At 41.3% G+C, this 26531-nt stretch overlaps 1 protein-coding gene across 5 annotated transcripts in view; it reads right to left on the reverse strand.

The window, feature by feature from the left end:
• Positions 1-566: 566 nt before the first annotated feature.
• TMEM232 (transmembrane protein 232) overlaps positions 567-26531 on the reverse strand; it is a 277979-nt gene continuing 252014 nt past the window's right edge. For all 5 annotated transcript variants that reach the window (XM_069592668.1, XM_069592667.1, XM_069592669.1 and 2 more), the window contains 2 exons: positions 2871-2964; positions 567-867 (listed from right to left, as the gene is read on the reverse strand). In XM_069592668.1, coding sequence (XP_069448769.1) covers positions 670-867; positions 2871-2964 — 292 coding nt within the window. In that variant the 3' untranslated portion in view covers positions 567-669. The remainder of the gene's footprint in view (positions 868-2870; positions 2965-26531) is intronic.

A 26531-nucleotide genomic window follows, 5' to 3' on the forward strand; every position in this document is an offset into this window, starting at 1 on the left:
TCCCTGGGTCAGGAAGATCCCCCAGAGGAGGGCACGGCAACCCACTCCACTATTCTCGCCCGGAGAATCCCATAGACCAGAGATGGCTGGCGGGCCATGGTCCATAGGGCTGCAAAGAACCTGACCCAACTCAAGCAACTTAATACGCACATACGCAAGCTTCTGACACGTGGTGAGACTTGGCATAGATTGACTATGACATACAAATATGTAAGGTTCCAAGCAGGAGCCTTACGTATTTCATTAGTGTCATGGTTATTATAGGAGTACTGATTGATGTTCATCCCATTTTAAGAAATAGTTCTTATTTGTGACTCATTAATAATTTGCATAATCATTATAGGCAGTATATGATTATATGCAATAATCGTGTCTATCTAACTCTTCAGTGAATGTCAATACTCTGAGAATCATTATGTGTATGATCATGAGATAAGAATCAGTTAGCTTTAGCCACATTCTTGAAAACATTTTACTAGTAAAACACGTCACTCGAATATGATCAAGCGCTAACTGTTCTTTTAGGACTAAGCTATGACTATTAAAGAACCTGCACCAGGATAAACTCCTTTCTAAGAAATTACATTTAATTAAGAATTTCTCCCTAACCTGCAGCTTTCTTGGTCTCCTTCATGCAGCGAATTCTGGCATATGGACCTCGGTTGCAGGCTAGGTCATTTTCTTTTCTAGGGAGACTTCTTCGGCCCTGGGAGGAAGCTCATAAGGTCTGGTCTGCTTGTGCAGCTTGTCTTCCCTTCTCTTCATTATCTCTCTCAGGCGGTTTTGCTCCTGCAACTCCTTATCTTTCCGTTCCTCAGCCTCACATATCGCGTCTTCCTTCTGCCGCGTCTTCTGCTCTTCCTGCCACTGTTGCGGAGAGAAGGTGTTGTTTACATATGATTTTCCATGAAAACAGTAGATCAGTTCACTCAGCGAGTCAGTCCTCACGCTGCGGAGTAGCAGCAGCGTGCAAGGCCCCTGAGTGTCCGCTCAGCAGCTCGGTGTCTGTCCCGTGCCTTGCACATCAGGGACCCTTGCTAACGTTCAGCTGGCTCGGCAGGACACTTGCAGGGCAGCTGCGTGCTTGGCTTACTGTCAGTCCTACAGGCTCCGCCTTCCCTCCCCCATTCAGGTTGGTAATTTTAAGCCAAGAAATTGAGCAATTATGAAAAATTGACCAGAAAAGTAGATTTATAGTCCAGAGATCTTGATTTGCAGGTAGACTCAGTCATTCACTATCTTTAAAACCTTGAACAATTAACGGAATCATAAAGCTACATTCTTCTTATTGGTAAATGTTTTACAGACTTGTAAGGATTAAATTAACTACTGTAAGAGCACTTGTAAAGTGTGAGATATTAGTACAAAGCACTATAGTTATAGCTATTTCAAAGGAAATGTATACAGATGAATACTTTTAAAAAATGTGATATTCAGAGAAACTTCGATAAACCTCTACAAGTTAGTACTATGAAACTACTATTTGATTAGGCCAGCCACAGATCAAACAATTTGGACCCTATCCATTCTCAAACATATTTTCCAGAAAGGATGGCCTTGCCCATCTGTAGAAAAACTGATGGCAGTGAATGCTTAGACACTGCTTATACCCTTGGAAGGAAGAAAAGATGATGGGTCTTGGGAGGCATTTCCTAGCCTCCTCTCCATCACTCAGAACAGTGTCCTCTGTATCTTTAGGCCAATGTGCTTAATCACAGAGTGATTAAAGTCTTTCGACTCTTTCAAGGGTACAGAATGATAGGGAAAAGATTTTTATTCTGTTATTAAAACGACACTATATATGTGCGCATGTATACACTGGCAACCTGCTGTCTTCTGTAGTGTAGTCCAGATAATCCAAGCGACTGGCAAAATTATAGTTGCTGCAATTGATGAGCTATTAGGAATTACAGTGATACTGCCTTGTACATGTGATATATTGGTTTAGCATAAATCTTATTAGTGAATAAAATAGCAATACCATAGCTCTCATTGTGTAATTCTAGGATATCATTCAGTTTCCAAACCCCAATACTGGTGGCTGTTGCCACAGTGCCTTAAGTATTGACTCTGTGAATAAATAACTACTTAGTGGGATCAGTATATGAAATAACCACTTATTCTTTCTCAAAATATCACTAATAAAAGGAATGTAAAACATCAACCATGGGAATATAAACACAGTCTGAGAAACAATACGCAATTGGTGATAAAATCAATTTAAACACATTCTGCATAGTATTGAATCCCCATTATATTAAAAGAAAAAACAAAGTATAAGTATTCTACTTACATAAGTAACTCTGTATAAGTGACTTATAAGTATATAAGTAACTCTACTCCTAAAAAGAAGCAGTCATAGATGATTTGGCAAGAAATCACTGATTATATATAGTTCAGTGGATTAAAACCTGTTCAGTGGCCTTGCCTTGTGACTGCTTGTTTAACTGATACAAAGAACAGAATGATTAAAGTCTTTCTAATACTCCAGGAGCAAAGAATGGTCACTGAAAAAACTGAGTCAAAAGATTTTTGCTCTTTCATTAAAAATACACTACAGAAGAAATCAGTGTTCAGTGTTCAACATCAGATTCCTATCACACACTCACAAAAATCGGTACTAATTCAGGAGACAGAATAAGGCTAGTATTTTATAAGTGAAAGAAAGCCACACCTTCTGCACCCCAGTGAAGGCACTGAAGTATATAGGCAGTACAGTGAGATGTAATTCAATTTGGCAAATCTCAGTCAAAATGCAATTGACTTTTGAGTTCCATGATCACTGTTTCCATCTCAGAACTACACTTTCCGATTAAAAATGCCTTTAAAGAACAAAGCTTTTCCTGCTAGTTTAAGAAAATCAAACTTACGTGATGGTCAATGATTCTTGCCAACTCTCTGTCTGCCCTGGTGAAAAAATCTGGATATGGAAACAAAGGAGCTTCTGCCACAGAAGAATATTCCCTTCAAAAGAGCACAAGAACAGATCCAATATCAGGTACAGATACTCTTCCACCCTGGAATATACAGCTTTGCAAATCACCATTGTTAAGCATTTTGATTCTATATTGCTAACATGGAAGACTTACTCTGTATAGAAAATTAAATATTAGTTTTTAGTTTCTGTAAACCATTTGGGTTATTAAAACTGACAATTTTGATGGTAAGGTATGGCATACAGAATGAGAACAAGAAGATAATAAAAAGGCAACCTCTCCTAGGAGATATAAATACTTCAGCTAGTCAGTAGTGAATGAGATACCCACTCCAGTGTTCTTGCCTGAAGAACCCCAGGGACAGAGGAGCCTGGTGGGCTGCCGTCTCTGGGGTCGCACAGAGTCGGACATGACTGAAGCGACTTAGCAGCAAGCAGCACCAGCAGCAGTGAATGAGATGCTATGAAAGGCTTCAGGAAGCCTGAAGTAGACTGTGCCCACTGGGAAGATGAAAATGCCCATCCCTGTACACAGCCCCATGACCTTGAAAGTTCTGGTGGAATTCTAAGCCTAAGAATTTGATTGTAGATCTACCAAAAAAAAAATGCTATAACTTCAATATTTCTTTCAAGTCTTTATATTACTAAGTGTGGAACTGTAGTAGACTTTAGCAAGAGCTCAGTGGAAGTGCTGGCAGTACAAAGCTGGGCCCTCGGCTGGTGGAGATTCAGCATTAAACATTCCACATCATAATTATATTATTGAATTTATTATCAAAAAACTACTGTGAGTGCAGAAATATGTTATGCAACAAAATGGTGGTAGAGAGTATGGTTTTAAAGGAGAGAAAATAGGTTTAAAGGAGAAGCTCGTCTATGGAGAGAGATAGCTGGTGAAAATTTCCGTATTCAAAATGCCTGATCAGTTTTGAAGACTGTAGTGTCTAGTAAGCATTTTTCACGCTGTTGCCTCTGCCCTTGTGGCGTCCTCTCTCCTGCCACTGGGTTGCTTCATGCTGCACTAGATGTTTCTCAAATCCTTGCATTCATCTTCATCTCCACGATTATTTTCCTTATCTAAACAATTATGTCTTTCCTGGACTAAGACCCCCTTGTTTATAATCTCTACATCCACCATGCCTTACTCTTTTTATTCTTGTCTCTATAGAGTAGCCAGATTTTTTTTTTTTTTCAAAATACAAAATGGATCACGTCAATCCCTGGCTTCAAACTCTTCAGTAAATCCCCAGTAGCTTTAGAATGAAGATGACATCTCTTGGGACTTCCTGGTGGTCCAGTGGCTAAGACTCCATGCTCCCATGCAGGGGACCTGGGCTCAATCCTTGGTTGGGGAACTAGATCCCACATGCTGCAACTAAAAAGAAGATCCCGCATGTTGCAACGAAGACCTGGCACAGCAAAATAAATAAAACCAATTATGTTTTTTTTTTAAAAGAATTAACTTTTTTATTTTTTATTTTTCTTTACTTTACCATACTGTATTGGTTTTGCCACATTATTTCTAAACATGCTATTTCTCGTGGAAGAGGCTGAGGTAGACTGTGCGTTTGTCTCAGCGGCTTGCCTGGCTCCTCCAGACTTGCTGCTCTCCCTCTTGGCCGGGGTCCGTGCGTCCCTAACACAAGGGCTTTCCTGCAGCCGCTGCGGTGTGTTCTGCCCATGTGTGCACACTGTCGCCCCTTCCCGCAAAGTCCTTTCCCCCTCCTCCTCTCTGCTGCAGTGCTCAGTTCAGTTCAGTCGCTCAGGCGTGTCTGACTCTCCGCGACCCCATGGACTGCAGCATGCCAGGCCTCCCTGTCCATCACCAACTCCCGGAGTTCACTCAGACTCACATCCATTGAGTCGGTGATGCCATCCAACCATCTCATCCTCTGTCGTCCCCTTCTCCTCCTGCCCTCAATCTTTCCCAGCATCAGGGTCTTTTCCAGGGAGTCAGGTCTTCGCATCAGGTGGCCAAAGTATTGGAGTTTCAGCTTCAGCATCAGTCCTTTCAAGGAACACTCAGGACTGATCTCCTTTAGGATGGACTGGTTGGACCTCCTTGCAGTCCAAGGGACTCTCAAGAGTCTTCTCCAATGCCATAGTTCAAAAGCATCAATTCTTCAGCACTCAGCTTTCTTTGTAGTTCAACTTTCACATCCACACATGACCACTGGAAAAACCATACCCTTGACTAGACGGACCTTTGTTCGCAAAGTAATGTCTCTGCTTTCTAATATGCTGTCTAGGTTGGTGATAATTTTCCTTCCAAGGAGTGAGCATCTTTTAATTTTATGGCTGCAATCACCATCTGCTCTGATTTTGGAGCCCCCCAAAAATAAAGTCTGACACTGTTTCTCCATCGATTTGCAGTGAAGTGATGGGACCAGATGCCATGATCTTCGTTTTCTGAATGTTGAGCTTTAAGACAACTTTTTCACTCTCCTCTTTCACTTTCATCAAGAGGCTTTTTAGCTCCTCTTCACTTTCTGCCATAAGGGTGGTGTCATCTGCATATCTGAGGTTATTGATATTTCTCCCGGCAATCTTGATTCCAGCTTGTGCTTCTTCCAGCCCAGTATTTCTCATGATGTACTCTGAATAGAAGTTAAGGAGGGTGACAATGTACAGCCTTGACATACTCCTTTCCTATTTGGAACCAGTCTGGTGTTCCATGTCCAGTTCTAACTGTTGCTTCCTGACCTGCATACAGGTTTCTCAAGAGGCAGGTCAGGTGGTCTGGTATTCACATCGCTCTCAGAATTTTCCACAGTTTATTGTGATCCACACAGTCAAAGGCTTTGGCATAGTCAATAAAGCAGAAATACATGTTTTTCTGAAACTCTCTTGCTTTTTCCATGATCCAGTGGATGTTGGCAATCTGACCTCTGGATACTCTGCCTTTTCTAAAACCAGCTTGAACATCTGGAAGTTCATGGCTCACGTATTGCTGAAGCCTGGCTTGGAGGATTTTGAGCATGACTTTACCAATGTGTGAGATGAGTGCATTAACTAGCTGCAGTGCTAGTTAATGCTTACTTATCCTTCATCTTCTCAGTTCAAGCCCAGTAACCACAGCTGTCAATCCACCATGGGCCTCTCCTTCATCGTGCTTATCTCAGTTGTAACTTGACATTTATCTGTGTGCCTCTATGAGTTTTATTTTCTTGACTAGATATGAGCTGCATGATTGTGGACACTATTGTTTGCTAATCGTTGTCTCCAGAGTGCCCAACCCAGGCCATAAAGACGAGTCAACCACACAGCACTCTATGTCAGCAGAACAGTGCCCAGTACAGCGAGAAGATGGCAGTCTCAGGAGGTAAGTCATCAGAGTGGAGCTAACACCAGGGATTCATAGGAAAACAGCTCACGTGACATGTGACCAGGGAAAATATATGGAAACCTCTCCAAACTCATAAGATTCACAAGTATCGTGGAGCAGAAGAGCAGATAGAGGCTCTCATCATGCTATTGAAATATTAAAGAAAAATGCGACTCTAGAATACTGGTGAGTTAGAGGGAACCTGGGGGCTGAGACCTGGGTTAACTATATCTATCCAGTAAACTCTGGGCACTTCAGATATTCAAATAATTGTGCTAAATGCTGTAAAAACATAAATGAGACAAAACTTTTAAAATCATTCAGGTTAAAGGTACTCAATAAGTTGCCTCAAATTCCTTCTTGGATTATTACAGTTTATATTAAAGAGATGCATAACAATATAAGCAACGTTAGAAAGTCTTTAAAATGGGAATGTTAGATGAATATGCTTGTGCATCTGTGCTTTCTAGTTACCTCAGTTGAATAGTTTGTACTGGAAAAGAAAAATGCATAAAAAAACTGTAATACAACATGAGACGATAAAATGCAAGTCAACGTGATGGATGAGAGATAAATATTCAATGATATAAACAGAATAATGCAGGAAAATTGTTAAGAAACAGGTTCTGCACTCAGATCTCTAGGCAAATTTTCATCTTGCCACTTAGTATTGATTAATCACTCAGTTCCTCAGTGTCTCCATTTTTAACATAAAAAATAGTGCCTTCTTTTTATGTATTATTAAGATTAAAATGGAATAATGCATAAAGCACCTATGACGGGGCAAATACTAAACACATTTTGGCTATACCATTCTCTGATAATGTCATTATCAGAAAAATTGAGGGGACTAAGCCATGGTTTTTCGACGATACTGAAAGAGATGAGAGTGAAATAAGTGAGAAAGTAGTGGAATGTAAAACAATTAGTTCACTTCAGTTCAGTCGCTCAGTTGTGTCCGACTCCTTGTGACCCCATCGACGGCAGCACTCCAGGCCTCCCTGTCCATCACCAACTCCTGGAGTTCACTCAGACTCATGTCCATTGAGTCGGTGATGCCATCCAGCCATCTCATCCTCTGTCATCCCCTTCTCCTTCCATCTTCAATCTTTCCCAGCATCAGGGTCTTTTCAAATGAGTCAGCTCTTTGTATCAGGTGGCCAAAGTATTGGAGCTTCAGCTTCAGTATCAGTCCTTTCAAAGAATATTCAGAACTGATTTCCTTAATGATTGACAGCTTTTATCTCCTTGCAGTCCAAGGACTCTCAAGAGACTTACCAACACCACAGTTCAAAAACATCAATTCGTTGGTTCTCGGCTTTCTTCATGGTCCAACTCTCACGTCCATACATGACTACTGGAAAAACCATAGCCTTGACTACACAGACCTTTGTTAGCAAAGCAATGTCTCTGCTTTTTAACATGCTGTCTAGGTTGGTGATAGCTTTTCTTCCAAGGAGCATGCATCTTTTAATTTCAAGGCTTCAGTCACCATCTGCAGTGATTTTGGAACCCCCCAAAATAAAGTTTCTCACTGTTTCCATTGTTTCCCCATCTATTTGCCATGAAGTGATGGGACCAGGGGCCATGATCTTCATTTTTTGAATGTTGAATTTTAAGCCAACTTCTTCACTTTCCTCTTCCACTTTCATCAAGAGGCTCTTTAATTCTTTTCACTTTATGCCATAAGGGTGGTGTCCTCTGCATATCTGAGGTTATTGATCTATTTCCTGGCAATCTTGATTCCAGCTTGTGCTACATCTAGCCTTGCATTTCACATAATGTACTCTGCATATAAGTTAAATAAGCAGGGTGACAATATACAGCCTTGATGTACTCGTTTTCCTATTTGGAACCAGTCCATTGTTCCATGTCCAGTTCTAACCGTTGCTTCTTGACCTGCATATGGATTTATAGGAGGCAGGTCAGGTGGTCTGGTATTCCCATCTCTGAGAATTTTCCACAGTTCGTTGTGATCCACACAGTCAAATGTTTTGCATAGTCAATGAAGCAGAAGAAGATGTTTTTTTGGAATTCTCTTGCTTTTTTTACATGATCCAACAGATGTTGGCAATTTGATCTCTGATTCCCCTGCCTTTTCTAAAACCAGCTTGAACATCTGGAGGTTCATGGTTCACGTACTGCTGAAGCCTGGATTGGAGAATTTTGAGCATTACTTTACTAGTGTGTGAAATGAGTGCAATTGTGTGGTAGTTTGAGCATCCTTTTGCATTGCCTTTCTTAGGGATTGGAATGAAAACTGACCTTTTCCAGTCCTGTGGCCACTGCTGAGTTTTTCAAATTTGCTGGCACATTGAGTACACCACTTTCACAGCATCATCTTTTAGGGTTTGAAATAGTTCAGCTGGAATCTCATCACCTCCACTAGCTTTGTTCATAGTGATGCTTCCTAAGGCCCACTCGACTTCACATTCCCGGATGTCTGGCTCTGGGTGAGTGATCACACCATCGTGATTATCTGGGTCGTGAAGATCACTTTTGTATAGTTCTTCTGTGTATTCCTGCCACCTCTTCTTAATATCTTCTGCTTCTGTTAGGTCCATACTGCTTCTGTCCTTTATTGTGCTCATCTTTGCATGAAATGTTTCCTTGGTATTCAAATTTTCTTTAAGATTATACAGTGGAAGTGACAAATAGATCCAAGTCATTAGATCTTGTAAACAGAGTGCCTGAAGAACTATGGACGGAGGTTCATAACGTTGTACAGGTGGCTGTGATCAAAACCATCCCCAAGAAAAAGAATGCAATATGGTGAAATGGTTGTCTGGGGAAGCCTTAGAAATATCTGGGAAAAGAAGAGAAGTTAAAGGCAAAGGAGAAAAGGAAAGATATATCCATGTGAATGCAGAGTTCCAAAGAATAGCAAGGAGAGATAAGAAAGCCTTCCACAGCGATCAATGCAAAGACATAGAGGAAAACAACAGAACGGGAAAGACTAGAGATCTCTTCAAGATAATTGGAGATACCAAGGGAACATTTAATGCAAAGATGGGCTCAATAAAGGACAGAAAACAATTAAGATGAGGCTTAAATGAGATGCACACTTCAAATGTTTGGAATTTAATGGGAAGTACTGAAAAACCTATCTGGAAAGATGGTGTCTTAAAATCCTAAGCTTGTCAAAACAAAGTGGAATAAATTGGCAGTCTTAAAATTGGCATTTTCTCTGGTATACTTCATGGCATTTGGTCCCATCACTTCATGGCAAATAGATGGGGAAACAATGGAAACAGCAACAGACTTTATTATTTTGGACTCCAAGATCACTACAGATGATGACTGCAGCCATGAAATTAAAGGAGACTTGCTCCTTGGAAGTAAAGTTATGACCAACCTAGATATCATATTAAAACGCAGAGACATTACTTTGTGAACAAAGATCCATCTAGTCAAAGCTTTGGTTTTTCCGGTAGTCATGCATGGAAGTGAGAGTTGGACTATAAAGGAAGTTGAGCACCAATGAACTGATGCTTTTGAACTGATGCTTATGTGATGTTGGCGAAGACTCCTGAGAGTCTCTTGGACATCAAGGAGATGCAACAAGTCCATCCCAAAGGAAATCAGTCCTGAATATTCATTGGAAAGACTGATGCTATAGCTGAAACTCCAATACTTTGGCCACCTGATGCGAAGAACTGACTCATTGGAAAAGACCCTGATGCTGGGAAAGACTGAGGGCAGGAGGAGAAGGGGACAACAGAGGATGAGATGGTTGGATGGCATCACGGACTCAATGGACATGAGTCTGAGTAAACTCTGGGAGTTGGTGATGAACAGGGAGGCCTGGCGTGCTGCGGTCCATGGGGTCCCAAAGAGTCGAACATGACTGAGCGACTGAACTGAACTGAACTGGTATACTTTATTTTCATTCTGATGTTCAGCCTGGATAATGATCTTCAAAAAAGGCATGGATATATGACCTTTCACTGATTCCAAACTTGTCCCAATAATTCTATATTTTTTCCTTTTTGGAAGTTGAAAGTTTCATTATTTGATTACTGGAATACTCTAACCTGTTCCTTCCTCAAAGACTTCCTCAGTTCCACTGCAGTTTCTGCTTTCTCTTTCAGCTTTATTGAGATATAACTGACATATAACATTGTATAAGTTTAAGTTGTACCACATAATTTAAGACAAATCATATTACAAAATGATTACCACAATAAGGTTAATCACCACCTCCGTTATTCCGCATAACTAACTCTTTTGTATGTGGGTAATGAAAACACTCAAGGTCCACTCTCTTGGCAAGGCTCAAGTACTTAATCCAACACTGTCAACTATAGTCACCAGTCTGTCCCTTAGAGCCTCAGGACGGGGGCATGTTAAAATTGGACGGTTGTACCTTTGACTAACACGTCCCATCTCTCCTTTCCTCAGCCCTTAACAAGCTCCTCTGTTTCTGTGAGTTCTGCATTTTAAGAGTACACATATAAATGGGATGATGCAGTGTGTGTCTTCCTCTGTCTGACTTATTTCACTAAGCATAATATTCTCTAGGTCTATAAACCCTGCTGCAAATGGTACTATTTTATTTATTTTTATTTATTGTATTATTATTGTATTTATTTTAGGCTGAGTGCTAGTCCGTTATCCATTATTTCGCTGAAGTCCGGTTCGGTCGCTTCCGTGCCTTGGCTATTGTAAGCGATACCGCAATGGCCACGGGACTGCAGATATCTTTTCAAGATGTTTATTTTGTTTCCTCTGGATATATACCCAGAATTCGAACTGCTATTTACATGTCAGCTCTATTTCTAATTTTTGCAGAACCTCCAAACTGCTTTCCTTTGTGGCTTCACCAGTTTCCATTTCTGCCAACAGTGCACAGAGGTTCCCCTTTCTCCAACATCATTGCCAACACTTCTCTCTTTTGCTTTTTGACAATAACCATTCTAATGGGAGTGAGGCGATAGCTTATTGTGGTTATTATATGCATTTCCTTGATGATTAGCAATACTGAGCACTTTTTTGTACCTGTCAGCTGTTGTATATCTTTGAAATAATGTCTATTCTAGTCCTTTGCCATTTTATACTTTGATTTTTTGAATCTTTGCTATTGACATGTAAGAATTCCTTATATATTTTGCACATTAACTCCTTATCACATAGATGGTTTGGGAATATCGAATCCCATTCCATGTTGCCTTTTCATATTTGTTTCTTTGGCTGTGTAGAAGCTTTTTAGTTTAATGTACTCCTGCTTGTTGATTTTAGTGTCAACTTCAGAAAATCATTGCTAAGACCAATGTCAAGATGCTTTCCCCTTATGCTTTCCTCTAGGAATTTCATAGTTTCAGTTCTTCCACCTAAGACTTCAGTCCATTTCGGGTTAACTTTCGTGAGTGGTATGAGATAGGGGAACAGATTGCATTCTTTTACAAGTGAAAATTCTGTTTTCCTAGCACCGATTATTGAAGACACTCTCTTTTCCCCAGTGAGTACTCCCGGCTCCCTTGTCAGATATTAGCTACCCGTACACGAGTGAGCTTCTCTCCGGGCCCCCCACTCTGGTCCACGGTCTATGTCTGCTCCATGCCAGCACCATACTGTTTTGATCACTTTGATTACTGTGTGTCAGTTGCTCATTCACATCTGACTCTTTCCAACCCAACTGCCTGTTGCCCACAAGTCTCCTCTATCCATGGAATTCTCCAAGTGAGCATACTTGAGAGGGTTGCCATTTCCTTCTCCAGGGGAACTTCCCAACCCAGGGATTGAACCGAGGTCTCCTACATTATAGGCAGATTCTTTACTGTGTGAGCCACCAGGGAAGCTTGATTACTACAGCTTTATTATACATTTTGATATTGGGAAGTGTGATGCCTGCAGCTTCATTCTTTCTTGGGGCTGCTTGAACTAACTGAGGTCTTTTGGGGTTTTATACAAATTTTAGAATTGCTTTTTCTATTTCTGTGAAAAATGTCATTGACATTTTGATAGGGATTACACTGAATGTATAGATCACTTCAGCTTGTAGGAACATTTTAACAATATTAAAATCTTCTGATTGATGAGCATAGAATATCTTTCAGTTTATTTGTATATTCAATTTCTTTCATCACTAAATTCAAGAGATGATAGCACAGAACTGTCATCTCCTTAGTTAAATTTATTCCTAAGTATTTTATTCTTTTTGACAGTATTGTTAAAAGATTGCTTTCTTTATTTCTTTTAAGTTAGATCATTGTCAGTGTCTAGAAAAGCAGCTGATTTCTGTATGTTGATTTTTTTTTTAATCCTGTAACTGTACAGAATTCATTCAGCAGTTTTAACTTGCTGGGCTCTTTTGAATTCTCTATATGTAAAATCACATCATTTGCAAAACTATTAAATTATTTCTACTACTTGCTATCACTAGGGATTTCAGTACTATGTTAAGTATAAACAGTGAGGGGGGCAACTTTCTCTTCTTTATAATATCAAAGAGAAAACTTTCAGCTTTTCACCATTGAGTAAAATGTTCAGTTCAGTTCAATTGCTCAGTCGTGTCCAACTCTTTGCAACCCCATGAACTGCAGCACGTCAGGCCTCCATGTCTATCACCAACTCCCAGAGTCCACTCAGACTCACGTCCATTGAGTCCGTGATGCTATCCAGCCATCCCATCCTCCGTCGTCCCCTTCTCCTCCTGCCCCTAATCCCTCCCAGCATCAGAGTCTCTTCCAATGAGTCAACTCTTCACATGAGGTGGCCAAAGTAATGGAGCTTCAGCTTCAACATCAGTCCCTGTAATAAACACCCAGGACTGATCTCCTTTAGGATGGACTGGTTGGATCTCCTTGCAGTCCAAGGGACTCTCAAGAGTCTTCTCCAACACCACAGTTCAAAAGCATCAATTCTTCAGCACTCAGCTTTCTTCACAGTCCAACTCTCACATCCATACATGACCACTGGAAAAACCATAGCCTTGACTAGATGGACCTTTGTTGGCAAAGTAATGTCTCTGCTTTTCAATATGCTGTCATAGGTTGGTCAAAACTTTTCTTCCAAGGAGTAAGCGTCTTTTAATTTCATGGCTGCAGTCACCATCTGCAGTGATTTTGGAGCCCAACAAATAAAGTCTGACACTGTTTCCATTGTTTCCACATCTATTGCCCATGAAGTGATGGGACCAGATGCCATGATCTTCATTTTCTGAATGTTAAGCTTTAAGACAACTTTTTCACTCTCCATCATCAAGGGGCTTTTTAGTTCCTCTTCACTTTCTGCCATAAGGGTGGTGTCATGTGCATATATGAGGTTATTGATAGTTCTCCCGGCAATCTTGATTCCAGCTTGTGTTTCTTCCAGTCCAGCGTTTCTCATGATGTGCTCTGCATATAAGTTAAGTAAGCAGGGTGACAATATACAGCCCTGATGTACTCCTTTTCCTATTTGGAAGCAGTCTGTTGTTCCATGTCCAGTTCTAACGGTTGCTTCCTGACCTGCATACAGGTTTCTCAAGAGGAAGGTCAGGTGGTCTGATATTCCCATCTCTTTCAGAATTTTCCACAGAAGAACTATACAAAAAAGATCTTTACAACCAAGATAATCACGATGGTGTGATCACTCACCTAGAGCCACAGAGCCTGGAATGTGAAGCCAAGTGGGCCTTAGAAAGCATCACTACGAACAAAGCTAGTGGAGGTGATGGGATTCCAGTTGAGCTATTTCAAACCCTGAAAGATGATGCTGTGAAAGTGCTGCACTCAATATGTCAGCAAATTTGGAAAACTCAGCAGTGGCCACAGGACTGGAAAAGGTCAGTTTTCATTCCAATTCCAAAGAAAGGCAATGCCAAAAAATGCTCAAACCACTGCACAATTGCACTCATCTCACATGCTAGTAAAGTAATGCTCAAAGTTCTCCAAGCCAGGCTTCAGCAATACGTGAACCGTGAACTCCCAGATGTTCAAGCTGGTTTTAGAAAAGGCAGAGGAACCAGAGATCAAATTGCCAACATCCGCTGGATCATTGGAAAAGCAAGAGAGTTCCAGAAAAACATCTATTTCTGCTTTATTGACTATGCCAAAGCCTTTGACTGTGTATATCACAATAAACTGTGGAAAAGTTTCTGAAAGAGATGAGTAAAATATGCTGTGGGCATATTATTTATGTCCTTTGTTATGTTGAAGCATGTCCCTTCCATACCTAATTTGTTGAAAGTTTCTAATCATGAAGATGTAATATAATCACATTTACTGAAATAATCATACGGTTTTAATCTTTCATTCTATTAATGTGGTGTATCACATTTATTGACTTGTGTATTTTGAACCACACTTACATTCAAGGGGTAAATCCCACATGATCATGGTGTATGATCCTTCTGAAGTGTCCATTATTTGAAAATTTGTATTTTTAAGTTAAAAAATTTATTGATATGTTTGATGTACATTATTATATAATAGGTTGTAATAGATTTATAATTTTAAAGGTTATGCTCCATTTATAAATATTGATATTTCCTTTATTAGATAATATATCCTTGCTGCTTATTTTATACAAATTAGTTTGTACCTCTTTATCCCTATTCCTCTCCTGCTCCTCCCCCTTCCCTCTTCCTATTGGAAACGACTAGTTCATTCTCTGTATCTGTAACTCTCTTTATATAACAGAACAGAAACAGAGTCTCAGATACAGAGGATGAACTAGTCGTTACCAATAGGAAGAGGGAAGGGGAGGGGCAGGAGAGGAATAGGGGATAAAGAGGTATAGACACATATAAGTGATATCATAAAGTATTTGTCTTCCTCTGTCTGACTTGTTTCACTTAGGATAAGATCCTCCAAGCCGATCCATGTTGCAAATGGAAGTCTCACTCTTTTCATGGCTGAGTAGTGCTCCATTGTACATCTATACCACACTTACTTTATCCACTCACCTGCTGATGGACATTCCGGTTGCTTCCATATCTTGGCAATCGTAAATAACACTGCAGTGAACATTGGAGCGCATGTTTTTTTGTAAAATTGGTGCTTTTTCTCGTTTGGATATGTACCTGGGAGTGGCGCTGCTAGGGCATATGGTAGCTCCATTTTCAGTTTTCGAGACATTTCCATACTGTTTCCCACAGTGGCTGCACCAGTTAACACCCTCAGCAGAGGTGACAGCAGCGTGTGAGGGGCCCTTTTCTCCACATGCCTGCTAACATTGGTTATACATGCTCTTTTTGGAGAAAGCCATTCTGGCAAGGGTGAGGTGATATCTCATTGTGATTTCAATTTGCAATTTCCATATGATTAGTGATGTTGAGCATCTTTTCATGTGCCTGTTGGCCATCTGTGTGTCCTTTTTGTAAAAAACATCTATTCAGATCTTCTGCTCTTTATAGAAACAGAGCTGTTTATTCTTTTTGATGTTGAGTTGTACGAGCTGTTTATAGATTCTGGATGTTAACCCGTTATTGCTCATACCACTTACAGATATTTCCCCCCATTTAGCAGGGTTTTTTGTTTTGTTTTGTTGATGGTTGCCTTTTTTTGTGCAACAGCTATTAAATAGGTCACAGTTGTTTACTTCTTTTGCTATAGCAGAAAGAGCCTCCCAAAATGTCAAAACAGGTTAGCCTATGTATTGCTCTAGGAGTTTTTGGTCTTGCATTTAGAACTTCAATTTTTACACTTAGGTGTTTAATCCATTTTGTGTTTATTTTTGAATGTAGTGTTAGAGAATGTCCTACTTTCATTCTTTTACATGTATCTGTCCATCTATCCCAGCACTACTTTTTAAAGATACTTTACTCTATATCCATAACTCCTTATCATAGATTAATCTACTGTAAGTGTGTGAACATTTCTGGACTCTCTTCTGTTCCATTCACCTGTGTGTCTGTTTTTGGGCCAGTACCATACAGATTTGCTTATGAGGCAAAGCTTCTTCATTTCTCAAGACTGTTTTACCTTTTCGGGGTCTTTCGTGTTTCTGTATACATTTTTAAGTTATTTGTTCTAGTTATGTGAAAAATGCCCTTAGTATTTTGATAGGGATTGCCCTGAATCTGTGGACTGCCTTGGGTAATTTGGCCATTGTAACAGAATTCTTACAACCCAAGAACACGGTTTATCTTTCCATCTCTTAATGCTGTCTTCAATTTCTATCATTATTGCCTTTAACAGTTTTCTGGCTATTGGTCTTTTACCTCCTTAGGTATGTTTCTGTCTTGATGCGATGGTAAATGGGATGGTTTTCTTAATTTCTCTGATAGCTGTTAGTGTATAGCAATGCATCATATTTCTGTGTATTGATTTTGTATTCTGAAACATTTATAAAATTCATTGAAGAGCTGTGACGACTTTAGAATTTTCTATGTATAGTATCATATCATCTGCAAACAGTGATGGTTTTGCTTTCCAAGGTGGATTCTTTTTATCTCTTTTTTCTCTCTGATTACTGTGGCTAGGGCTTATCTTTTGTGTATCTACTGTAGGTTTTTATTTTGTGGTTACCATGGGACTTGTATAAAGCATATCATTATTATAATAATCTATTATAATAATCTATAATACCTATTATTATTATAATGACCTTACTTCAATTGCATACAAAAACTGGCTCTTGAATAGAACTGTCTATTAATACTCCAGGAGCATTTTCCCCAATTCCATTTTAATCCATTCTTAGGAAACATAAATCATTTTTTTAGGAAACATGGATCATTCTGGAAAGTGAATGTATCATGTCCTCAGAGACACATTTAAACATAATTTTCATACTCACAACCCAACTTCGTCATATTAAATCTGTCATACACCTTTAAAGCAGAAGGTTTAAAAGTAATTTTCTGGGCACATGAATGAAAAAATTTTAACTCAATGTTAATTTTTCATTTTGGAAGAGTGATTGTTTCAAGTAGCAAATTGCATCTGAGTGTGCTTGGACCATTATTTTTATTTTCTTTCACTATACTTAGTTTGCCCAAATAACAGAGCTTCAAGATCACAACTTCTTATAAAGGACAGGATTTAAAGCACAGATATTTACAAGAAAGTTTTCCAAAATTAAAACAAAACCAAAACACCTAACATCAAATAAATCTCCTTGGCTACTTTTAAAAAGTAGGTTAGCAAAGAAACAGTTTGTTTTCAACTTGTCTATAACCATTACTTGGGCCCACATTAAAAATATTTGGAACCTATTGAATTGCTATTGCTTTGTAGTTCCTGAATTTTAAAACACCCTATGGATATTGTCTGCTCAGAGAGCTAAAAAATTGTTCTGCTCTCACCCACCCAACACCTTCATCCTGGGTAGTGATCCTGTTTCTTCCAGGCATGAAGAGCTGCCAGTCAAGGAAGGCTCCAGGGTCCTTAGGCTTCTGCCATTCCCAATGATATCCTCTGTCTCAGACGTCAGATCTTACCATTTCAGTCTCACTTTCCCCTGTAAGCTAGACTATTGATCTAGTGGGTCCCACACACACTGCATGCTGAAGAGTTTTAGGTGTCACTTTCACACTGAATAGAGCTTACAGTGCAACTGAGTAACTCAAAGTCAGGATTTATAATTTCTTTGCAGTCCGTTGAGTTAAAATGGACATGTACACTGAAACAATTCTTCCTGCATTTCCAGATACAATATTTTGCAGGATATTGAGCCATGGATGGCCCTCTGCTGCCCCGGCATTGTGGAATCATCTTATATTTCAACTTGTCTACAATCTCCTAAATCAGTTTAGTCACTAGAGTCTGGAGTCTTGTCATTAATCTAGTCTTAAACACAAGCGCGGGTGGCTCTGACGGTGCACAAGCACGGCCAAGAGGAGCTACCCCACGTCCCAGGTCAGAAGCAGAAGCTGGGAGGACCCCACGCCCCAGGGGTGGCGGCCCAGAGGAGCTACCCCGCGTCCGAGGTCAGGGGCAGCGGCCGGGAGGAGCTACCCCATGTCCAAGGTCAGGGGCAGCAGCCCAGAGTGCCAGGCTGCAACAGTGTAGGACAGCTGAGGGGAGCTACCCCACATCTGAGGCCAGGGGCAGCGGCCAGGAGTAGCAACCCCACGTTGAAGGAGCGGTGGCTGCACGGGTGCAGGAGGGCCTAGAGGAGCTACTCCACCTTCAAGGTCAGGAGGGGCAGCGGTGAGGAGATACCCCTCGTCCAAGGTAAGAAGTAGCAGCTGTGCTTTGCTGGAGCAGCCACGAAGAGATAGCCCATATTCAAGGTAAGAGAAACCCAAGTAAGACAGTAGGTGTTGCAACAGGGCATCAGAGGGCAGACACAGTGAAGTCATAATCACAGAAAAATAGCCAATCTAATCACACTAGGACCACAGCCTTGTCTAACTCAATGAAACCAAGCCATGTCCGTGGAGCAACCCAAACGGGCGGGTCATGGTAGAGAGGTCTGACAGAATGTGGTCCACTGGAGAAGGCAATGGCAAACCACTTCAGTATTCTTGACTTGAGAACCCCACGAACAGTATGAAAGGCAAAATGCTAGGATACTGAAAGAGGAACTCCCCAGGTGGGTAGGTGCCCAATATGCTACTGGAGATCAGTGGAGAAATAACTCCAGAAAGAATGAAGGGATGGAGCCAAAGCAAAAACAATACCCAGTTGTGGGTGTGACTGGTGATAGAAGCAAGGTCTGATGCTGTAAAGAGCAATATTGCATAGGAACCAGGAATGTTAGGGCTATGAATCAAGGCAAATTGGAAGTGGTCAAACAAGAAATGGCAAGGGTGAACATCGACATTCTAGGAATCAGTGAACTAAAGTGGACTGGAATGGGTGAATTTAACTCAGATGACCATTATATCTACTACTGTGGGCAGGAATCCCTCAGAAGAAATGGAGTAGCCATCATGGTCAACAAAAGAGTTCGAAATGCATTACTTGGATGCCATCTCAAAAACAAAAGAATGATCTCTGTTCATTTCCAAGGCAAACCATTCAATATCACAGTCTATGCCCCAACCAGTAACACTGAAGAAGCTGAAGTTGAATGGTTCTATGAAGACTTACAAGACCTTTTAGAACTAACACCCAAAAAAGATGGCTTTTCATGATAGGGGACTGGAATGCAAAAGTAGGAAGTCAAAAAACACGTGGAGTAACAGGCAAATTTGGTTTTGGAATACAGAATGAAGCTGGGCAAAGGTTAATAGAATTTTGCCAAGAGAATGCACTGGTCATAGCAAACACCCTCTTCCAACAACACAAGAGAAGACTCTACACATGGACATCACCAGATGGTCAACACCAAAATCAGACTGACTATATTCTTTGCAGTGAAAGATGGAGAAGCTTTATACAGTCAGCAAAAATAAGACCAGGAGCTGACTGTGGCTCAGATCATGAACTCCTTATTGCCAAATTCAGACTGAAATTGAAGAAAGTAGGGAAAACCACTAGACCATTCAGGTATGACCTAAATCAAACCCCTTATGATTATACAGTGGAAGTGAGAAATAGATTTAAGGGACTAGATCTGATAGACAGAGTGCCTGATAAACTACAGATGGAGGTTCGTGACACTGTACAGGAGACAGGGATCAAGACCATCCCCATGGAAAAGAAATGCAAAAAAGCAAAATGGCTGTCTGGGGAGGCCTTACAAATAGCTGTGAAAAGAAGAGAAGTGAAAAGCAAAGGAGAAAAGGAAAGGTATAAGCATCTGAATGCAGAGATCCAAAGAAGAGCAAGGAGAGATAAGAAAGTCTTCCTCAGTGATCAATGCAAAGAAATAGAGGAAAACAACAGAATGGGAAAGACTAGAGATCTCTTCAAGAAAATTAGAGACATCAAGGGAACATTTCATGCAAAGATGGGCTCGATAAAGGACAGAAGTAGTATGGACCTAACAGAAGCAGAAGATATTAACAAGAGGTGGCAAGAATACACAGAAGAACTGTACAACCCAGATAATCACAATGGTATGATCACTCACCGAGAGACAAGCATCCTAGAATGTGAAGTCAAGTGGGCCTTAGAAAGCATCACTATGAATAAAGCTAGTGGAGGTGATGGAATTCCACTTGAGCTGTTTCAAATCCTGAAAGATGATGCTGTGAAAGTGCTGCACTTACTATGCCAGCAAATCTGGAAAACTCAGCAGTGGCCACAGGACTGGAAAAGGTGAGTTTTCATTCTAATCCCTAAGAAAGGCAATGCCAAAGAATGCTCAGACTACCGCACAATTGCACTCATCTCACACGCTAGTAAAGTACTGCTCAAAATTCCCCAAGCCAGGCTTCAGCAACACATGAACTGTGAACTTCCAGATGTTCAAGATGGTTTTAGAAAAGGCAGAGGAACCAGAGATCAAATTCCCAACATCTGCTGGATCATGGAAAAAGCAAGAGAGTTCCAGAAAAACATCTATTTCTGCTTTATTGACTATGCCAAAGCCTTTGACTGTGTGGATCACAATAAGCTGTGGAAAGTTCTGAAAGAGATGGGAATACCAGACTACCTGACCGGCCTCTTGAGAAACCTATAGGCAGGTCAGGATGCAACAGTTAGAACTGGACATGGAACAACAGATTGGTTCCAAATAGGAAAAGGAGTATATCAAGGCTGTATATTGTCACCCTGCTTATTTAACTTATATGGAGAGTACATGATGAGAAATGCTGGGCTGGAAGAAGCACAAGCTGGAATCAAGATTGCCAGGAGAAATATCAATACTCTCAGATATGCAGATGACACCACCCTTATGGCAGAAAGTGAAGAGGAACTAAAAACCTCTTGATGAAAGTGAAAGTGGAGAGTGAAAAAAGTTGGCTTAAAGCTCAACATTCAGAAAATGAAGATCATGGCATCTGGTCCCATCACTTCACGGCAAATAGATGTGGAAACAGTGTCAGACTTTATTTTATGGGGCTTCAAAATCACTGCAGATGGCGATTGCAGCCATGAAATTAAAAGTAAGCTTACTCCTTGGAAGAAATGTTATGACCAACCTAGATAGCTTTTATTGAAAAGCAGAGACATTACTTTGCCAACAAAGGTCTGCCTAGTCAAGGGTATGGTTTTTCCAGTGATCATGTATGGATGTGAGAGTTGGGCTGTGAAGAAAGCTGAGCACCGAAGAATTGATGCTTTTGAACTGTGGTGTTGGAGAAGACTCTTGAGTGTCCCTTGGACTGCAAGGAGATCCAACCAGTCCATTCTGAAGGAGATCAGCCCTGGGATTTCTTTGGAAGGAATGATGCAAAAGCTGAAACTCCAGTACTTTGGCCACCTCATGCGAAGAGTTGACTCATTTGAAAAAACTCTGAAGCTGGGAGGGATTGGGGGCAGGAGGAAAAGTGGACGACCGAGGATGAGATGGCTGGATGGCATCACTGACTTGATGGACATGAGTTTGAGTGAATTCCGGGAAATGGTGATGGACAGGGAGGTCTGGCATGTTGTGATTCATGGGGTCGTGAAGAGTCGGACAGGACTGAGTGACTGAACTGACCTGAGACACTTAATCTGTGTGGTTATCACAACAGGATTATGATGTGATTGAAAGCTGTCAAAAGACATAGCAAAACAAGAGTAAAATTCTTTAAGGACAGCTTATCGAAACTTATGGAGATGATTTCACAACGCAGGGGAAAACACAGCATGCCCCAAGGTAGAAAGAATTCCAGAAAACTTTTAAAACCAATCTGGAAGGATGAGTATGAGTTAGTGTAGTGTTATTTAGAATAAAGTTTCCTAAAACTTAACTCAGTCTCAAAGAGCCCTTTTAGGGACATAGGTTGGATGGAGAATAAGTGACGACTTCAGCTTTGAACATGTTACATTTAAGTGTCTCCTTACACCAGCTGGAACCTGCTAGGCTCCATCACAATCATCCTGGGAGTACTCCTGACCACTGTTCTCTGTTAGGGCCAGTGTTTCCTGAATTCACTGTTGTCTGTTTCTTACCCTTGATTTTATCCCTTCATTTGGGAGAGGACTCTTACGATGATGAATAGAAGGGAAATAATATGAAAATGCATTTATTCTACCCTTATATTTAATAATGTAACTCCATAGACTGTAGCCTGCCAGGCTCCTCTGTCCAGGAAATTCTTGCCAGAATACTAGAGTGGGTAGCCTTTCCCTTCTCCAGGGGACCTTCCCAACCCAGGGATTAAACCCAGGTCTCCCGCATTGCAGGCGGATTCTTTAACGTCTGCTCCACCAGGGAAGCCCATATATCTAACAAGTTGAGGCAGGGATAAATTCATGCCATTTGTTACTTGAACTCTACCCAAACTAAATAACAGCATGCAGTTAGATAAAGTTTTATATGAAATCTTATCTATTTCCAAACATTATAAACAAAACATATTTAAATACTAACAGATATTTATTAATTCTAGAGTAGGTATTATTGTCCCTCAGTGCACTGGGGGGGCTGCTCCACTGCCTTCTAGGTTCTGAGGCTGGCTTTCATGGCGCTGATGCCATCCAGATTCCCAGGCATTTGTGTAGCCTGTTTATTCTTTCTGAAACTGTATGATTTATTTATTGCTAATTTTCTCAATAGACAAATGCTGAAATCACAATTAACAAAACAAATGTTTACTTCTTGCTTCCATAAACTCTGATATAATTCATTAGGAGTTCTCCATCTGGTGACCTGGGAACTCAGGGTCTTTCTATCGTGTAATGCCACCATTTCAATATGTGGCTTTCACGTTCACTTTGACAGAGAAAGACTTGAGAGAAAAGATGCTAGTTTTTAATTGCTTTGGTAATTAAATTAAATTGTGTCACTTCTTCTCATGGTTGAGGTAAGGTAAGGTAAAGTCGCTCAGTCGTGTCCAACTCTTTGCGACCCCATGGGCTGTAGCCTACCAGGCTCCTCTGTCCATGGAATTTTCCAGGCAATAGTACTGGAGTGGATTACCATTTCCTTCTCCAGGGGATCTTTCTGACCCAGGGATCGAACCCGGGTCTCCCACATTGTAGACAAACGCTTAACCGTCTGAGCCATTGAGGCATGGTGCTTGGCAAAAAGCAAGTGATTCAAGCCCAGGGTTTCTAAATTTTGGCCATACTGACATTTGGACTAGATACATCATTTTGCTGGGCTGGGGTCGGGGGAGGCAACGGGGGATGGTTGTCTTATACACGGTAGGATATTTAGCAACACGTCTGGCTTTGTCCTCTAGACAGCAGTGACACATGTCTGTTAACACTGCCAGGGTCTCCTGGGAGGCAAAATCACTCCCGGTTAAGAATCACTACTCATCTAACTGCAAGAAAGTCTTTTGGGAAAAATAAAGAAACACATGAAATGTTTTATGATTGCTAATGGTTCTCTCTATCACAGGAAGTTTTAAGCTTCCTTTTTCCTTTTTTCAATTTTCACAAAGAGTGTGATAGATTTTCAAGAAGGTCCCCAGTAGTCCCCACCTCCTAGTACTCATGCCCCATGTATATCTCTCTTGAGTATGCAGCTGATGCAATGACTTGTTTCTAACCAACAGAATATGACAAAGGTAATGGGATATCACTCCTATGATTAGATGTGATTTTTGTCTTACTGGAAAATTCTCTTTTGCCTTCTTGGCATTTATGCTTTAGCAAATCATGTTGCCATATTGGAGAGGTCTACAAGACAAGAGCTAATGATGATCTTTGTCCAGAAGGCTGCAAGTTGTTGAGATGCTAGTCTAGTAACCACAAGGAACTAAATCCTGCCTAATTTGTGAGTAATCTTAGAAGTTGAGTCTTCCCTGTTTTGCCTGCAGACGAGACCCTAGTCTTGACCAACACTTTGACTGCAGCCTTGTGAGAGATTCTGAAACAGTAGGCCCAACTAAGTTATTAATATGTCTGGATTCCTAACCCAATGAAACTGTGAGATAATGTATAGTGTTTTTTTTTTTCATAGTCATTTATTACAGAGCAATGATAACTAATGGGCTTCCCAGGTGGTGCTAGTGGTAAGGAATCTGCCTGCCAATGCAGGAGGACATAAGAGACGCTGGTATGATCCCTAGGTCAGGAAGATCCCTTGGAGGTGGAAATGGCAACCCACTCAGGTATTCTTGCCTGGGAAATCCCATGAAGAGAAGCCTGGAAGGCGACAGTCCATGGGGTCGCAGAGTCGGACACAACTGAGCACCAATGACAACTAATATGGGCTTCCCAGGTGGCACTAGCGGTGAAGAACCCCCCTGCCAATGCAGGAGACATAAGAGGAGCAGGTTCTACCCCTGGGTCAGGAAGATCCCCTGGGAGGACAAGGCAACTGACTCCAGTGTTCTTGCCTGGAAAATCCCATGGACAGAGGAGCCTGGTGGGCTATAGTTGCAAAGAGTCGGACATGACTGAAGCGACTTAACATGCAAGCAGTGATAACTAATACAAAATGCCCTATGGTAAGTCTTTTCAAATTTATTTTTTGAGCAATATTTGGGCCACTTAAATGTATAAATGTGGGTTTAATTTTTCAAAATTCATTGATAAATAACTCCCCTTTGTCGTCTTTATATCTCCTCCATGCTCAGGACTCCCTTTGTTCAAATGTTAGACCTCCAGAATTGTCTTTAATTTTATCTTTTTGTTCCCATTTTTCCTCTTTGTCTTTATTATACTTTCTAGAGATCCCATAAACTTTATCTTCCAAACCTTCTGTCGAAGTTTTAGCTTCCATTATTACATTTTTAATTTCTGAGAACAGTTTCTTTCTCACACTGCTCTTTTTCTATAGCCTCCCTTTTTCATGGATGAAAACATTTTCATTTATTTCTCAGAAGATAATTATTATAGATTAAAAAAAAATTCCTTCTATCATTTTGCACTGTTTCAGTATTCTTTGAGGTTTACTCTTTTTCTCATTTTATTTATTTCAGTCCCTATTATACTGGAGTTTGGTTTTCAAATATTTGGTTTATCCTATATATCATGTTTTAACAGCTTTATTGAGGTATAAATAGCAAATAATAAGGTGTGTGTGCTGTGTGTGTGCTAAGTCACTTCCCTTGTGTCTGACCCTTTGTAACCCCATGGACTCTAGCCCGCCAGGCTCCTCTGTCCACGGTGATTCTCCAGGAAAGAATACTGGGGTGGGTTGCCATCTCCTTCTCCAAAATAATTTGATACACTATGATATATATATTATGCTCATGGAACCATCACTATTTTTGAGAAAATTAACCATCATTCCCCAAATATTCCTCATGCCCCTTCTCAATTATTCATGACAAAAGGCAAAATAGTAAAACGCCAAGGGGAAGCTATGGATGGGTTGTTAGGGCTTATTAATTAATGGGCCTCATCATGGAGAGATTGGGAAGTGAGTCTATCAATTACCTGTTACTAACAAATTACTCCTAAACAAGCGGCTTAAAGCAACAAGCACCCATCATTTCCGTTTTTCTAGGTCAGGGATTTGGGCCTGGCCTTTGGCGCAAGGTCTCTCAATAGGCCGCTGATCAAGACGCTGGCAGAGTCTGCAGAAAGTTCCTGCAGGGGGAGAGTCCACTTCCAAGCAGATTTTCGTGAGGGTTGGTGAGCCTCGGTCCTCACTGCTGTTGGCTTCTTGACATTCAAGACGCTCGCTGGGACAAGGCGGTAGTTCATTCCCCTCAGGGTTACTGAGTGTGAGCGAGAGTCTCTAAGAAGCCCCTGTCCTTCGTAACCTAATCTTGGAAATGACATCTCCTTACTTCTGCCGTACTCTCTCTGTTCGTTGCAAGTGAATCACTAAGTCCAGTCCACACTCAAGAAAACAGAAGGCGGCACCCTCACGGGCTCTGACGGCGGAGCGGGGGCTGGCGCTGCGCGCGGCTGCGAGGCCGCGTCCGCCCCGCGTCGGCCGCCGGAAGCCGAAGGTCCGTTTGCGGGTTCCGGGCACGTGAACCGGAAGCCTCGGGAGGGCTGCTCTTCCGCCTGGCGCGCTAGGTGACCCTGGATCAAAATTACCATGAGGGCAAATACTAGGAGGCAGGAGACAAGAGGCGTAGAAGGACTCGAGTGAACCTCCTCTCAGGAAAACGCCAACCTCACGACTTACTTTTGAGGAACCACTGACAAAACGAAAAAGACTCAAAACTACCTAAAAAGGCATTCTGCGCCCAAGAAGCCCCGACCAGTCAGAGGAGCGTTCTGAGCCCCTCGACAGGCCCCTCAGCCCGGCGTTTGACGTCAGAAGGAGGAGGAGCCCGCGGAGCGTCTGGCTTTGAAGGTCGTGGGGCGTCAGCGGGAGCTCCAGGGACTGGGGGACAGAGACTCCACTCTGGGGGAGCGCAGAGATGTTACACACGCCGAGACCCAGGGCAAAGCACTGGCACTCCTGAGGAGCCACGGCTGAGCCGACCGCAGAGCTTGGGTGTTTCTC

This window comes from Ovis canadensis, chromosome 5, assembly GCF_042477335.2.
Source record: "Ovis canadensis isolate MfBH-ARS-UI-01 breed Bighorn chromosome 5, ARS-UI_OviCan_v2, whole genome shotgun sequence".
In the NCBI taxonomy this organism is placed as follows: domain Eukaryota; kingdom Metazoa; phylum Chordata; class Mammalia; order Artiodactyla; family Bovidae; genus Ovis; species Ovis canadensis.